The 15,999-nt window shown below is 40.5% G+C and overlaps 1 protein-coding gene across 1 annotated transcript in view; it reads right to left on the reverse strand.

Annotated features, from left to right (window-relative positions):
• Window positions 1–15,999, reverse strand: part of f11r.1 (F11 receptor, tandem duplicate 1) — a 41,280-nt gene that overhangs the window by 9,863 nt on the left and 15,418 nt on the right. Inside the window, exons 2-4 of the mRNA XM_060912528.1 lie at window positions 9,560–9,619; window positions 9,093–9,209; window positions 613–753 (exon numbers count right to left, since the gene is read on the reverse strand). Of these exons, the coding sequence (XP_060768511.1) occupies window positions 613–753; window positions 9,093–9,209; window positions 9,560–9,619 (318 nt within the window). The remainder of the gene's footprint in view (window positions 1–612; window positions 754–9,092; window positions 9,210–9,559; window positions 9,620–15,999) is intronic.

The following is a 15,999-nucleotide window of genomic DNA, read 5'->3' on the forward strand; positions in this document are numbered from 1 at the left end:
AAGGAATGTCAAGTTAGCTTGCCCACCATGGGCTTGTTGCTATGGGGAAAAGTGACACGTGACCAATTCCTGCAAATGGCCTATTGTTGACATGGTGACTTCTCAGGAAACATTAATTTAACATTTATGGATGGCTTACGGTTATAAGCTCTGTAAAAGTTTCCTTGCACAGGAAAGTATTCATGACAGACAACTTTATGCATTCTGGAATGACACTGCATTTGCTGCTGCTTTAAAGTGACCTATAAAATCAATAGCTGATCCACGGTTAAAAAGTCAGTCGCCGTGAAAACAAATCCGTCATGCTGACGGCTCCCGAAATCGAGTCCAGAATGATTCTTTGATGCAGAGTTGACAAGTCGGCCCATGTGCGAAAACCGACCAACGCTAATTAACCCGTCGTTATTAAACCAGTTAAAAATCGTTTGTTACACATGCATGTTTTACTTGACTTGCAGTGAGGTCATTTATTTCTGCGTATAAGCCTCTCAAGCACTTTTGGCCACACTTCTGATTGACGGTCACGTCACAGCTTCTTTCTCATTTGGAGACTTTTCATTAAAAATGATCCATTTGTTAAGAGAGTTTCTGACTAAAGGGAGAGGAACTTACCGAGCACTGTTAGTTTAATATTCACTTCTGCGTAGCCAGAGTTACCAGACACTTCACAGGAATAATCACCAGTGTCTTTCCTGGTGGCTTTTTCAATCCTCAAACCACCTGGGTACAGACTCATCTGTCCTGTATACTTATCTAAAGTCAAAACAGAAGAAAAATACAAGTTATTTATATAGTGCCCATCACCAACCCAAGGACGCTTTGTATAGGTAATCGTATGGGGCAGAGTAAAATTAAGGATTAATTTCACGAGTGATTTTGAAGTTTTGAAAAAAATTTTCAAAGTTTGTAAATGTAGGACCAGTCTTAGCAGAACAAATCCCGGATCCAGAAACATCTGTTGAAAATCTGGGCAATTTCTCCGGATTCTTTACTGTTCCCTGGTTTCACCTTATTTAAGTTACTGTGCAGGGGTATGGGGCAATAATTACAAAGATACAATACATTCATTATCCATTCTCCAAAAAAAAAAAAAAGAGCAATAAGGATTATACACAAGGCTGGTTATCGGGATCATACAAATACATTATTCTTACAGTCAGAAATACTGAAATTTGCAGATCTGGTGGACTATCAAACAGCACAAATATTATTCAAAGCAAACAATAATCAACGACCACATAATATTCAAAAACTGGTCACTGAAAAAGAAGGGAGTTATAATTTAAGGGGTTTATTTAAATTTAAAAATTATAGGGTCCGCACAACCAAGAAAGTTCTTTTGTTTGTGGGGTAAAGCGGTGGAACAGTTTAAAATGAGGACCTCAAGGGATGTCCAGACATGAAGCGGTTTAAAAACATGTACAAAAATTTGATTTTCACAAGGTATAAGGATGAAGGGGATTAATCATAACTGGCTGTTTACTGTATATTTTTTATTCTGTTCTTTTTTGAGTCATCGTCTATTTTGTTTTTATCTTGTTCTCCATTGTGAGCGTGGCATTAGTAGTAAACTTCTATAGACAATTATATATGTATATCCATACATGATATAGTCATAGAGAATTGATATCTGAAAAGTTGAAGTAAGTGTGTGTATACACAGACGGCTCGAAATTCGCAGTGGTCCGGTCGCCCAAGGCGACTTAATTTTTCATTTGGCGGGTAATTCCTGTCACTAGCCTAGGCTAGTTGAAAATAAAAAAATATATACGAAGCGAAGATTCAGACACACCGTCAACTAAAGCCGCCACATATTAAGCGCACGCCGTGTCAATCGATGTGTTTATCGGCAGGACGGAAAATACCGAAGAATTCTGAATCATATCGTGTACGAGTCAGGCTGTCGGTTTTCTCACTACTGCGCATGCATATAACGCAACTCGTTGAATATCGTGGTAATCATGTGTAGTATTAGACCAGGTGGGTGGAGCACGGAAGCACGGCAGGCCAGAACGGAGTTCTCAACGAACTATTTATTGCTAGCTTTTCAGCCTTTTATCACTTCCCAGCCGCGCGCGCACATGTTCTGGTTGGGGAGAGAGAGCTCCCTTTCTCTGCTCTCCTCTCCTTTTAAAGGGCGCAGTCACTGGGGAAGACACACAAACAGGTCAATCCCCATCAGGTGCAATGATTCCACCACTTACCTTCCCTGACTCCGCCCTCCATTCACAGACCGACGCTTGGCCACGCCCCCGCTGCCACATCACGTTATCAAATTCAATAGATGTGGCCACATTATCGCCCATTTAAACACGCGTTTTTGTTGTTGTTTACATCTACATCTGCCAAAGCTATGTTGCGATGTGGAATTTTCTGAAAGGTGTACAGAAACCGCCAGAGACGGGGACAAAGCGACCTCGGTCTGAAGAGGAGAAACGACAAAGGACTTATAAGCAAACGTGGGAGCAGGGTAGGCCTTGGCTGTGATACGATTTTTATGGAATAATTAATTTTTTCAAGTTGATTCCTAGTCAATATGAAGCTCCGAATGCTTTCTCTCTCATAAATGGTTAAATACAGAAAGCATGTTGGACATATTTTGGGTGCTATAATCATGATAGTAAGTAGATTTGTTTTCAATACTCGTAGACCAAGTTTTCCCAATATATTATTTGTTATTATATTATGGTGCTCTGTGTTGTTCTCATTTATGTATTTAACAGTATCAAAATACTCGGGTCTTGAAATAAATGCACATTAGTCATGAACAATGATAACGACTCTCTTTTGCGTTATTTTTGACGGATGGATCAAAGAAGAGGAGTGGGATTAAATAAGTTTGTTTCAGCCCACTCGTTTTCGGACACGTAAACTCAAAACTGCTTCGTGCGTCCTCGTTTGTATTTTTGTTCTGATATATTACCTATATTATTTATGGTTTATTTTCTAATTTAGTGGCTTTTTACGCATTTTTGTGCAAATGCTGTTTTGCTTTTCTTGTTTTCTGCTTATTTTTTCATTGTTTGTGTACATGTTCGAAATAAACTATCATCCTTAATTTTACAAGGAACCATACGATTACTTGTTTATAATATAAATCGGGCCAAATTCAAACTTCGGAAGCCGTTCAAGTTCACAACACTTATTTCACGTTTTCTGAACCAATCAGGGCGCAAGACTATCTTGCATGTTTGAATCAGTTTCTAAAGCGTCTTTCATCATGACACGGCGACATGACACGAGGATTTTGAAAGTGGTTTACAAAATTTTATTCCAACTTCTTTACAAAAGCCATTTTGTTGACAAAATTTGCTAATTTTTGTAACTGTAACCAAGCAATGAACTAGCCAATAGCATTTCACAAATATGGCCCCGTATTAAGGGGAAAAAAAAGCCCTCCTCGATTGACCGGAGTTGAGTAATTTGGCCCTATGTATTATAAACAAAAGTAACGGTGCTAGAGGAATAAACAAAATCAACCAAAAGAAAACAAGATAGGAGATGTAGAAAACAAAATGACAATTTACATGAGCACGAAGAGAATGGACAAGGTCAAAGCATTGAAAACACGTGTCACTCGGCAAAACAAACCTCGCCCAGCAGCACTTATCTTGTACCTATAGAGAGCGTGCACGTGACGTCACGAGGTCACGTGATATTTGTTTATCTACCATCTTGGACGGCATGGCCGCGCATAGAACTTAGACGAACCCGTTCTAATTATCAAGTGTGTGGGAGTAGATCTTTCGAGAATGGTTAGATCTTGTTCAGCATTTGGTTGTACCAATAGACAGGGCGAAAAGGAGGGCCTGTCATTTTATAGATTCCCCGCAGACGAGGAGAGATGCGCAAAATGGGTGTCCGCTGTGCGAAGAGAAAACTGGTACCCCAGTTCTACCAGCCGAATTTGTAGTGAACACTTCATATCAGGTAGGTGTAATCTTCTAATTCAATACTCCTAGTACATCTGTTAAGTTGATTTTCGGATTGAATGATAACTGCATAGTCGGTGATTTGTGATTTTTTTTTTCAGGCAAAAACATACACATTTACAACCCTGTCATTATCTGGAACCGAGTTTAGATTTCGAACATTCTTACGATAAAACGTCCTGCATAGTCTCTTTATGATAAACATCTTAATGCCACTTACCCGTGAGGTTATCAAGTAGACATTCTTCTTCGGAACCTTCCAGAGGTATAGTTGGGATACCCATCCCGCAACAAAATATTTATAAGCTTCCAGGCTCTTGTAAGCTTTGAGGGCTTTGCCAGTGTAACACGATTCACGATTAACAAGAAAATTGTAAATGTCGTGGTAGGCCAGATCGGGCAAATTGCCAGCACCGCAGCTCCGAATTTCCCTGAGCAAGGATTGCAGCAAGTTGTACGGACCTGCAATCCCCAACCGGAACACTTTTCCACGTAACGCTGCCTCACGTCACCTTCAAGATGCTGAACAAACTTAGACAAGTTATCGCACGATGTAGATGGGGTATTTTCCGAATCTTCTTGGGGATTATTCCCTGGATCCATTACGCTCGCGCAAGGTAAACAATCCTGAAGCCGTCCAATATGGCGGAGGAAACACGGACGGGTCACGTGACTGCACATCCTCTACATGTTGATCATGGTAATCTCTCTCAATCAGCAGCTGTCAGGATATAGTCCTATGAAAATCCATGACCTTGAGTTTGACATTTCAAAGTCATTCAAGGTCAAAGGTCATATGGGACTTGCACTATATTGCCAAAAGTATTTGCTCACCTACCTTGACTCACATATGAGCTTAAGTGACATCCCATTCCTAATCCATAGGGTTCAATATGACGTCGGTCCACCCTTTGCAGCTAGAACAGCTTCAACTCTTCTGGGAAGGCTGTCCACAAGGTTTAGGAGTGTGTTTATGGGAATTTTTGACCATTCTTCCAGAAGCGCATTTGTGAGGTCGCACACTGATGTTGGACGAGAAGGCCTGGCTCTCAGTCTCCGCACTAATTCATCCCAAAGGTGTTCTATCGAGTTGAGGTCAGGACTCCATCATCCATGTCTTTATGGACCTTGCTTTGCGCACTGGTGCACAGTCATGTTGGAAGAGGAAGGGGCCAGCTCCAAACTGTAAAAAAAACAGTCTGCATGCCTAGGTGCTTGATTTTATACACCTGTGGCCATGGAAGTGATTGGAACACCCGATTCCGATAATTTGGATGGGTGAGCAAATACTTTTGGCAATATAGTGCATGTTGATAATGGTAAACATCTGGCCATCATGAACCATTTTAACAAGTTATAGTCCTTTGAAAACCCAAGACCTTCAGTTTGACCTTTCAAAGACAAAGATCATGGTGCCAAATGAAAGGCCACATGGGAGTTCCTATATGCTCATAATAGTAAACATCTGTCCATTGGCAACTGTTTGAGTTATAATGGAAAATGTTATTTTGACTGAAAGGTCAACCTTGACCTGATTACCTCCAAAATTTAAAATCAGGTAACCTATGGACCATTGCCCACCTACCCTGAAAATCTCAAGTCAATCAGCGCAACCATCTAGACGCTAGATTGTTGACAGACGGATACACACACAAACCTCACCGATTACAATACTTCGCCCTGCTTACTCAGTCACAGGCGAGGCAAAGACAGAACAGTCAGTGATCAGGAAAGGAAAAATATCAGGAGGAGGGATCATGGAGGGAGAAGAGTTGAGATTTTTTAACTTGGGAAGAGATGTGCAATCCCAAAGACACGGAGGGAGAGAATTTCACAGCTTGAGGCTGCAACCCAGGAGGAATATCTTAAATTTGGGGACTGACAACAGACAAAGATGAAGACCCGAAAGGGAGAGCAGGGTTGAAGTAATTCCATTAGGCACTGAGGAGCGTAGCCATGGAGTGCTTAAATTTTATTGTACAGAATGCGATATAGAACAGGGAGCCAGTGGAGGTTGAGAAGGATAGGGGTGATGTATGCCAAGTGTTTAGTGTGGGTGAGGACTCCAGCTACAGAGTTTTAAATACATGCATGTTGAAGCCAAGCAACGGACTTGGCTGGACGTCCAATGAACAAAGCATTACAATCTAGTCATGTCGTCATAAAAACAGGGATGAGTGTTACAGGATCCTTGGTGCCGAGTGCAGTGAGGCATGGGTGAAAAAAAGGCCTTTCACTTTTGAAGAAAAACACTAAGATCTAGTTCTACTTGCGTGTGTGTTTTTATATACATCTTTTTTTTAAACAATACAAAATTCATTTGCAGACCTTTTGTCAAACTCATTTATAAATACAGTACCAGTCAAAAGTTTGGACACACCCAATTCAATAGTATCTCTTTATTAATTAAAAGGAGAACTGAAGTCATTTTTAAACTTGCTTTATTTCTTCATTAACATGTTATTCAATTACGTTTTCGGTTGTAGTAACCTTATATCGTGACTCGTATTGGCAACTGATTGCAATTAAATATTATACTTATCGGCCTATTCGGTTTTTAACCATGTTGAATTTGGTTCGTTTGGTCCACGGCAGGCATCGCTTATCCACGCGATCTTCACAAGACTTGTGCGAGACTTCGAAACATGAAGTGTCAGTGCCGCCATTTTGAAAACTGTTTTCCCAAACAAAATATTGCACAAAAACGAGTTTAAATTACGATTACCGCCTGCTTTTCAAACTTTCCTGATTGCTATCAAAACAAACAAAACTTCCAGCTTGATTACATCAGCATTTGAAAGGAGGGCGTGCGCCTTTTGACAAACCATGTCCGAAATCGCTCCCTAATCACTATATAGTGAGGACGCCATTTTGTAGTGCTGTCCAAAACCTTAGCGAGGACTATTTACACCCTATATAGTGCACTCAAAGTATCCCACAATGCATCCCGAAAAATAGCATACAACAATGGTCACTAACCAAAGCAATATATCCCATCATGCATTGTGGTCACGCTGAAAGAAATCACAAGTCTTACATTTGATTTAATAAAAGGCAGCAGCAAAGAAGGAAGTATTCAGCCTTGATTTAAAAGAACTGAAAGATGCAGGGACTTTGTATTGATTAATGTGGGAAACACGATCAGTATAGACCCCTTTCACATGACGTCACCACGCCGCGAGATTTTGTTAGGCGCCATATTGGAAGACCAAGTACATGCACTCACAATATAAAACAAAAGTACGAGCGAGAGTAAAGTGACACAATGGATGATAATTCGGGTTATGTGAGTACATTACCAGCTGCAGAAAGGGCACGGTATGTGGAGAAACTGGCTGTGATTGATGGGTTTGACCCATATGATAAGACTCACGGCAAGGGAGAATGGAAACATAAGGAGGACCTGACACCAATTCTGCCATCTGTTTGCTACCCAGACATTGTAAACCATTTGTTGTTTACACCCAGTGCCTACACTCAGTGTTCGAACTATGCCGATATTCTCGGGGGGTCCCTTTTTTCCCCTTTGGGGGGGTGCGCTTGCGCTCGTCTCGGAGCACGGATCTCCAAACACATGAGAAGCCTCTCTTACGCACATATCATGCGGACTCCACACCTCCACACACGCATCGCGTCTGAAGTCATAACTCATCAGGGGAAATCGTGTCCGCATTGGCATGTTCAAAAAACAACCTCGCGTCAATGATACCACACGCAAGGAAAAAAAAAAAGTCAGGCTACTCAACAACCAACCTGGCAGCAGCGAGCAAGCCCCAAACCATCCTAAATTATTATTAAATTGTAGAAGTCTGGGAGGCTTGCTCCTCATCCAGTTATCAACTTGGGGCCAATTTAGCCTGTTTTAAATCTGAATTTCTTGCGTTTGCTTACCTCAAAGTGTCCGCAGATCATGCACAGACTTATCCATTATATCCACAGTTTTTTGCCAAGTCTCACACAGGTTTCTTTCAAGTCTACTGTTGGGCCAATAAATCATAAATAAAACAGCTCAGATTTGTTTAAGTCGTTTGTCACTCCACTTTATTCTCGTGGGTTCACATATCGCTGCCGTTATTTCCCCCTAATCACGAGTTTGTTGGTCTTCCAAAATGGCGCAGGGTCTGTTTACTTCCGGTTTCAGGTGACGTCAGTGAAAGGGGTCTATAATATGGATTTATCACAAAAATACATGCGTGTACAGTATTATTTAAAAAACCCACCAGTCAACTGATCTGGTACGTTTTAATTGGGCGACAGTAACGACGTAAACACCAGCGTGACGGACAAGTGTCCGAAAGCATTTTTTTATTTTACCAATGAGTTCAATATATAGTCCTCTATATAGTAATTCCCTATATAGGGAGTAGTGAACGAGTGAGTGATTTCAGACACAGGGAACATTGGCAGATGTCGGTCACTTTGATTTCCTCTGTACATTTTACTTCCGTCCTACCATGTCTCGCACAGGTCTCAACGAATCTCGTTTACAGCCGTTGCTTTGACATACGGACTGATATTACAGAGCACATTTCAAACACTCATAACTTGCTATAGCAGTGACAAAATAGCGATCAAAAATGCATTCAGATATTTAATAAAATCAAATAGAATTTGCCTTCAGTTCTCCTTTAAGAGACAAGTCATGCCTTAAAGTAATGAACATCTCTCTTTACTTACCAGAGTGGTTCTTGACCTCAGATTACTACAGTTGTGGAATAGGACTATTTACTGTATCACTTACCATTTGGTCTCAAACGCATTAGGGCGTCAAGAAATTGCACTAACGAACTTTTGACGAGGCACCTGTTAATTGAAAAGCGTTCCAGGCGACTCCCTCATGAAGCTGGTTAAGATAACGCCAAGTGTGTAAAGCATCATCAAGGTAAACAGTGGCAACTTGGAAGAATCTAAAATATGAAACTTAAAAACACTAACCACACAAGTCCGTACATGTTATTTCACACTTGATGTCTTCAGTACTGTTCTACAGTGTAGAAAATAGTCACGATACAGAAAAAAAAAAAAACATGAATAAGTAGGGGTGTCCAAACTTTTGACTGGTACATCAATTTATTTCATGTTAAACATCTTTATTAAAAGTATGTACATAAAGTAAGTTATCTGTGGAGAAAAAGCCAATGGATTAGTTGGGTTTCTTACCTGTAATTGCACCATCGAAGTAGATGAAGGACTGGGAGCCCTGTCGATCAGTAAATTTCCATTCCACTCGGGGTGAGGCCCCAAAATCAGCAGAGTAATCACATTTCAAATCGACTCCTGAACAGACAGAGTTCACAGTCAGTTCTGATATTTATTCCAATATGAAACTTGCCCTGAAGCAAATCCCCCCCCCAGTTACACAAAGGACAAAGAACACAGAGTTCCTTTTCAATCGCTTCTTTCAGTGAGAACACGCACACACAAAAACCCTGCACTCTTCAGTATAGTCGAACCAGAACACAAGATGTAGAACAAATAAAGACCTGAATTGAAGGTGTGATGATATCCCTAACCCAGAGTTACTCATTCAGAACAATAAGGTTTATTATTTAAAGGAGGAAGAAAAAAAAAAAAAAAACACGGGTGGTAGAAGTAAAAAAGCAGAAGAGTCAGTACATACTACTCACCACTGTTCTCTTTGACCATAACGTTGGGTGTAGATGTGCTGGCAGTAAAGGCATGCAGGCCTGAGAGAGAGACAGATTTAGTTAATGTACACCATTATCCTATTAAACCATTTTACAGTCACAAACGAAGCAAAACTTTAGCCAACACTACACTGAGCTACACTGTGCACTTATGTAAAGCCCTGCAATGCTCATTTAAAATCTTTTTTTTTTTAACACAAAATAGGTACCCTATGGGTGGGCGGCACGGTGGTGTAGTGGTTAGCGCTGTCGCATCACAGCAAGAAGGTCCGGGTTCGAGCCCCGTGGCCGGCGAGGGCCTTTCTGTGCGGAGTTTGCATGTTCTCCCCATGTCCGCGTGGGTTTCCTCCGGGTGCTCCGGTTTCCCCCACAGTCCAAAGACATGCAGGTTAGGTTAACTGGTGACTCTAAATTGACCGTAGGTGTGAGTGTGAATGGTTGTCTGTGTCTATGTGTCAGCCCTGTGATGACCTGGCGACTTGTCCAGGGTGTACCCCGCCTTTCGCCCGTAGTCAGCTGGGATAGGCTCCAGCTTGCCTGCGACCCTGTAGAACAGGATAAAGCGGCTAGAGATAATGAGATGGATGGAGGTAGCTTATGGGTACATGTGGCTACTGCTTATTAATAAAATTGCTTTCTGATCCAATGTCCACCCAGTAAATATAGCGCATATATATGAGGCAGTAGCCACAAAAATGAAGCGTAACCCAAAAATGAACAATTTAAAAAAAGCAAAGAAATTAAAAAAAAAAAAATATATATATATATATATATATATATATATATATATATATATATATATATAAAAAGTGTCTGTACTTTATATTATTCTACTCTTACGGCTTACAGTTTTTGAAACTGAAACCTCCGAACTGCTAACAAACACGCTTTCGCCATGACCCAAACTCTTGTTTCCTGGAAAAGGCCTGGCGCTAGAGCTCAGCAGTCTCAGTACCCTTTTCAACAACTTCCTGTAACAACTCGGAAGTGCATCACATCTACATCACACATGGGACCACTGGATGAAGGCGGCGAGGAGAGGGGGACGACCTGGAGTATGTTTTAAAATAGGAACGCACGTCCTCTTGGTAATGAGCATAAACATGTCTGAAAGCGATTTCTTTAGTCTACTCCATTTATTTCGAATGGTGAACCGAATTGTATACACTCACCGGCCATTTTAATCGGAACACCTGCATGCGCATGCACTACTGTTACACTCATTCTTAGAATCACGATGACGTAGTGGCTAGCGCCTCTATGAGGCAGTAGCCACAAAAAGAGGAAATAACTAACCATCACAAACCAAACTAATTTGAAGTAATTATTTCATCCCATCATTTCCTTAGACAAAATGATAAGTTAATGATGGATTTTTTACTCATCTTTACACAGGATTCAGCCTCCATTACAACTTTCAGCTATGCTTCGAGAACGGATTTAGGAAATTGTCCAAAACATCATTTCTCTCTCAAAATCATTAAATCTGTATCATGGTGCATTGCCTTGGTAATCTTATGAGTAAGGCAGTTTGTATGTCTTTGGTAAAAGCGTCAATATAAAAAAGGGTAAAATTTAAAAAATGCAATTTAAAAAAAAAAAAAAAAAAAAAAAGGGGGGGGGTGCTGCCTGCTATATAAACAACCGTGCATTATGGAGGAGAACGAACCACATTTTTGCATCACATGTCTGGAATTGTCATTTACAGACTGCAGAGGCCACCTGGTTATGTGACTGCTGTATAAAATGCCTCAAATAGGAACTGAGAATAAAACAAACTAGGAATGAAATGTGAATTCCCATCAACTGTACTCATGCCATTCATTTCAACAGTGGATGAACCTCTATGGAATCAATTTTGTGCCAAATTGTTCATATAATACTTTTGAAATATTAAACAAAAACGACAAATCAAAATATAAAGTCAATTTTTTTTTTAGACTGGCAAACAAATTATTCATGTAATCGTGCAAACTATCAGTCTATTACTCTTCAGAAACCTTTTATTTTTGTTCCGTGTCTCAGTTTTGTTTGACGTAATTTATTTTGGTTGCGATTCCAGCTCTCTCGTTTGCGCTCCCTGACTTTTTGCTTGCAGTTTTGGCACAAACTTCATGTGTGGGTGGGCTGTCCAGGAATGCATTCCCATTGGCTAACTTGTGTTTGACTGACAGCTACGCTCAGCCATTCCCTACTCGGATTCTGGCGGACTGTTTGACGAGTGACCGATCCATTGACAGTAAACACGGATCGAGTGGACTTCAGTGGCGACTACGATATTGAATTTACACTTTGTTGAATTAATTCAATATCATAGTCGCCACTGAAGTCCACTCGATCCTTGTTTACCGTCAATGGATCAGTCACTCGTCAAACAGTCCGCCAGAATCCGAGTAGGAAATGGCTGCAACAGCCTCTGGGGGAATGGCTGAGCGTAGCTGTCAGTCAAACACAAGTTAGCCAATGGGAATGCATTCCTGGACAGCCCACCCACACGTGACGTTTGTGCCAAAACTGCAAGCAAAAAGTCAGGGAGCGTAAATGGGGAAAGCTGGAATCGCGACCAAAATAAATTACGTCAAACAAAACTGAGAAAGCCGCAGAACAAAAATAAAAGGTTTCTGAAGAGTAATAGACTGATATTTTGCACGATTACACGAATAATTTGTTTGCCAGTCTAAAAAATTTGACTTTGTATTTTGATTTGTCGTTTGTTTGATATTTCAAAAGTATTGTATGAACATTTTGGCACAAAATTGATTCCATAAACCTCTCTGTTAAAGTGGTGTAGACTGCATGGGTTCTGTGTGAGTCAACTCTCTGAGAAATCTAATCATCACTTAGAGCAGAGGCTCTCAAAATACTTACCGAGGGAACCCTTTCAGTCTTACTTTTGTGCGTGTGCATGAGGGGGTTTCAACTGAACCCCTCAGTACAGATTTATTTTACTTACACAGTGACCATATTAAAAAAAAAAAAAAAAAAAAGGTAGACCAACTTTCAGATTTTAAGTGTAGGTCATAAAAGAATTTTCCCTGACGACCAATTATTTTTGTTTAGTGGACCGAATGCTACTGAACTCAAATCACAGACTTCCAATTTTATGAGGTTTAAAAAAAATTTTTTTTTTTTTTTAAACAGAACAATTTCCGCTATTTCTTCCTGTTTCACCATGATGCAATACAAGATACTACATCATGCATCACGTGGTGGGTTTTCCCCTTCCATGCAAGGCATTGTGGGAAAAACGGAGGACGCCATCTCAGGGGTCGAAATTAACTTTTGAATGTGCTTGCCCTCAGGGCAACCAACACCAAAAATTTACTTGCCCGCATGCATGCATCAGTTGCCCTACTTTTTTGCAGGTTGACTGGGTAAGTAATTTGCATAAAACGCAATCTGGATGTATATTATAGAGTATGCAATAAAATATTTCAACTTGTTTTGCCATTGTTTGATTACTGATTGATAGAAATAAAGTTAACACATGTGTTTGGTGTTTATTTCATCATGAACAGTAAAACTAGGTATAACTACTAGTATCTTCTATTAAACAGGTTAAACAGTCAGAAAACATGTGATCATGGTCAAGTGTAACTGATCAAATCAGAATTAAAAATCAGTCCAAAAAGACGCCTTGTTCGTTCTAGCCTACGTGACAGTGGCGTCTCGTGTGAATAATCATGTAGCGCCATCTCGCGAATGGAAGCGTCAACTACCGCAATGAACCAAAGTCAAGGACAAACGAAAGAAGACGGGAAAAATAAAAAAAGTTTTCGTTCTGTTTCTGTTAGGAATCACAACTTAATTTTTCTTGGTAAAATGGACATTCAAACAGTTGTCCAACGGACAACTAGTGATAATTTTATTGTTGCCCGAGTATGAGAATGACTTGCCCATGTCCGTCGGTACATGCTTAATTTCGACCCCTGCATCTACAGTAACGGAACGCGAGAAGAAAAGACATTATGTTACGAAGGAAAGTAAACGCAGGACCAAACTAAAATATCAGCAGTCAACGAGCACCATGTGATCAGCCGTTCATTTAGCGACAGAATGATGTAACTGTCAGTGTACCATCAAAGGTAAACCTGTAGATGGCAGTAACGCAACACTGGATGCCAGCTGCTGTAAAACCCAAAAGATGAACGAACGCAGTGGCAAGCGTGCACATGCGCACACGGATTTCCTGTCTGCGTGAAGCGAGCGATTTCATGCACATGATTTGCTAGGGAATTCCCTCAAATTAAATAACTTCCCAGCCACAGAATGGCCTGGTTTGTGCGCTTTTTTTTTTTTATAAAAGATTACAGAAAATCACCACAATGACCAAATTTCACTGATTTTATGAAATTGAAAAGCCATCTAGTTTTAAGGAAAATAAATACAGTAAATAAAGACCCCCAGCTACAGCTCTGAGAAACATGGCCTTAGAGAATCTCAAGGTAAATTTTCCCTAATTTTATCCAACGTGCTAAAAGCGCTGATATGAAACAGCTTGTTGTCTCAATACAAGATATCAGATCTCTGCTTTTTTTTTTTAAATCCAAGGTAAAATTCTTGAACGTCAAGGTCCATGTTGCGTCTGTCTGACCCTGTTGACGCCAAGATCAGATTTTAAAGGTAATGCTTACAAAAAAAAAAAAAAGTGTTCTTTTAGGAACACACAGTCTGTACTGAGATAACATGGCTCACTCGCCACAGTATTACAAGGCCATCGTCGCTGTACAGACGAATGCCATAATCACACAGCACTTTTACTGTTCTGTCTGTTCTCTTCTCCGCTTTTAGGTGGACGCGTGAATGTGACTGTGTTCAATCTGATTACAGGACAATAATTTTTTTTTTTTTTGCGGTGCAGTTTTCATCAAATCCTGCGCTCTGACTGGCTGGCGAGCAGGTCCATATCCTATGGTACGGACCCCAGTTACGGACCTCTGGCGACTCGCTCGTTCACAACAAACATAGTAGCAATCTGTCAACATTTATCTAAGATTTATTTATGAGATTATCAAATCTTATACATTTTTGCCAGCATTTCTCAGCATGGATAATGGTCTTCACAGCGAAAGCGAGTTTCACGACCCTGAGGAAGAAGAAATAAAATAAACATTTCAGGAGAAAGCTAAAAATCTGTAACGTGCTAACGCCGAGCAAAAACGTCTGAATCCTGAATTAATCCATTTTGTATAAATAGGGGACTACATAGGCAGCAAAACGTAGTTTTTTTTCCTGCCATGAAAGTGCACTTGTATACCGAAGAGGAAGCAATCTGCATTACAGCCGTGAATGAGGATTCAAAACAGCAGCTCGCCTCGGCTCGGTTTTCCCTTTCAGGCGCTCTCGTTTTCTGTTAGAATTTGGTAAAGAAAAAAATAAATATATTATTTACCAGCTTAAGGTCCATCCGTATGGTGAAATACCGTGACCTCGGCCTTGAATACTGACCTCGGCCCAGAGGGCCTCGCTCAGTACTTTAAAGACCTTGGTCACAGTATTTCATGATGCGGACCGACCTTAAGCTGGTAAATAATATACAGTGGTGCTTGAAAGTTTGTGAGCCCTTTATAATTTTCTATATTTCTGCATAATTATGACCTAAAACATCAGATTTTCACACAAGTCCTAAAAGTAGATAAAGAGAACCCAGTTAAACAAATGAGACAAAAATATTATACTTGGTCATTTATTTATTGAGGAAAATGATCCAATATTACATATCTGTGAGTGGCAAAAGTAAGTGAACCTTTGCTTTCAGTATCTGGTGTGACCCCCTTGTGCAGCAATAACTGCAACTAAATGTTTGCGGTAACTGTTGATCAGTCCTGCACACCGGCTTGGAGTTTTAACCCATTCCTCCGTACAGAACAGCTTCAACTCTGGGATGTTGGTGGGTTTCCTCACATGAACTGCTCGCTTCAGGTCCTTCCACAACATTTCCATTGGATTAAGGTCAGGACTGTGACTTGGCCATTCCAAAACATTAACTTTATTCTTCTTTAACCATTCTTTGGTAGAACGACTTGTGTGCTTAGGGTCGTTGTCTTGCTGCATGACCCACCTTCTCTTGAGGTTCAGTTCATGGACAGATGTCCTGACATTTTCCTTTAGAATTTGCTGGTATAATTCAGAATTCATTGTTCCATCAATGATGGCAAGCCATCCTGGCCCAGATGCAGCAAAACGGGCCCAAACCATGACACTACCACCACCATGTTTCACAGATGGGATAAGGTTCTTATGCTGGAATGTAATGTTTTCCTTTCTCCAAACTTAACGCTTCTCATTTAAACCAAAAAGTTCTATTTTGGTCTCGTCCGTCCACAAAACATTTTTCCAGTAGCCTTCTGGCTTGTCCACATGATCTTTAGCAAACTGCAGATGAGCAGCAATGTTCTTTTTGGAGAGCAGTGGCTTTC

This window comes from Neoarius graeffei, chromosome 28, assembly GCF_027579695.1.
Source record: "Neoarius graeffei isolate fNeoGra1 chromosome 28, fNeoGra1.pri, whole genome shotgun sequence".
Classification (NCBI taxonomy): domain Eukaryota; kingdom Metazoa; phylum Chordata; class Actinopteri; order Siluriformes; family Ariidae; genus Neoarius; species Neoarius graeffei.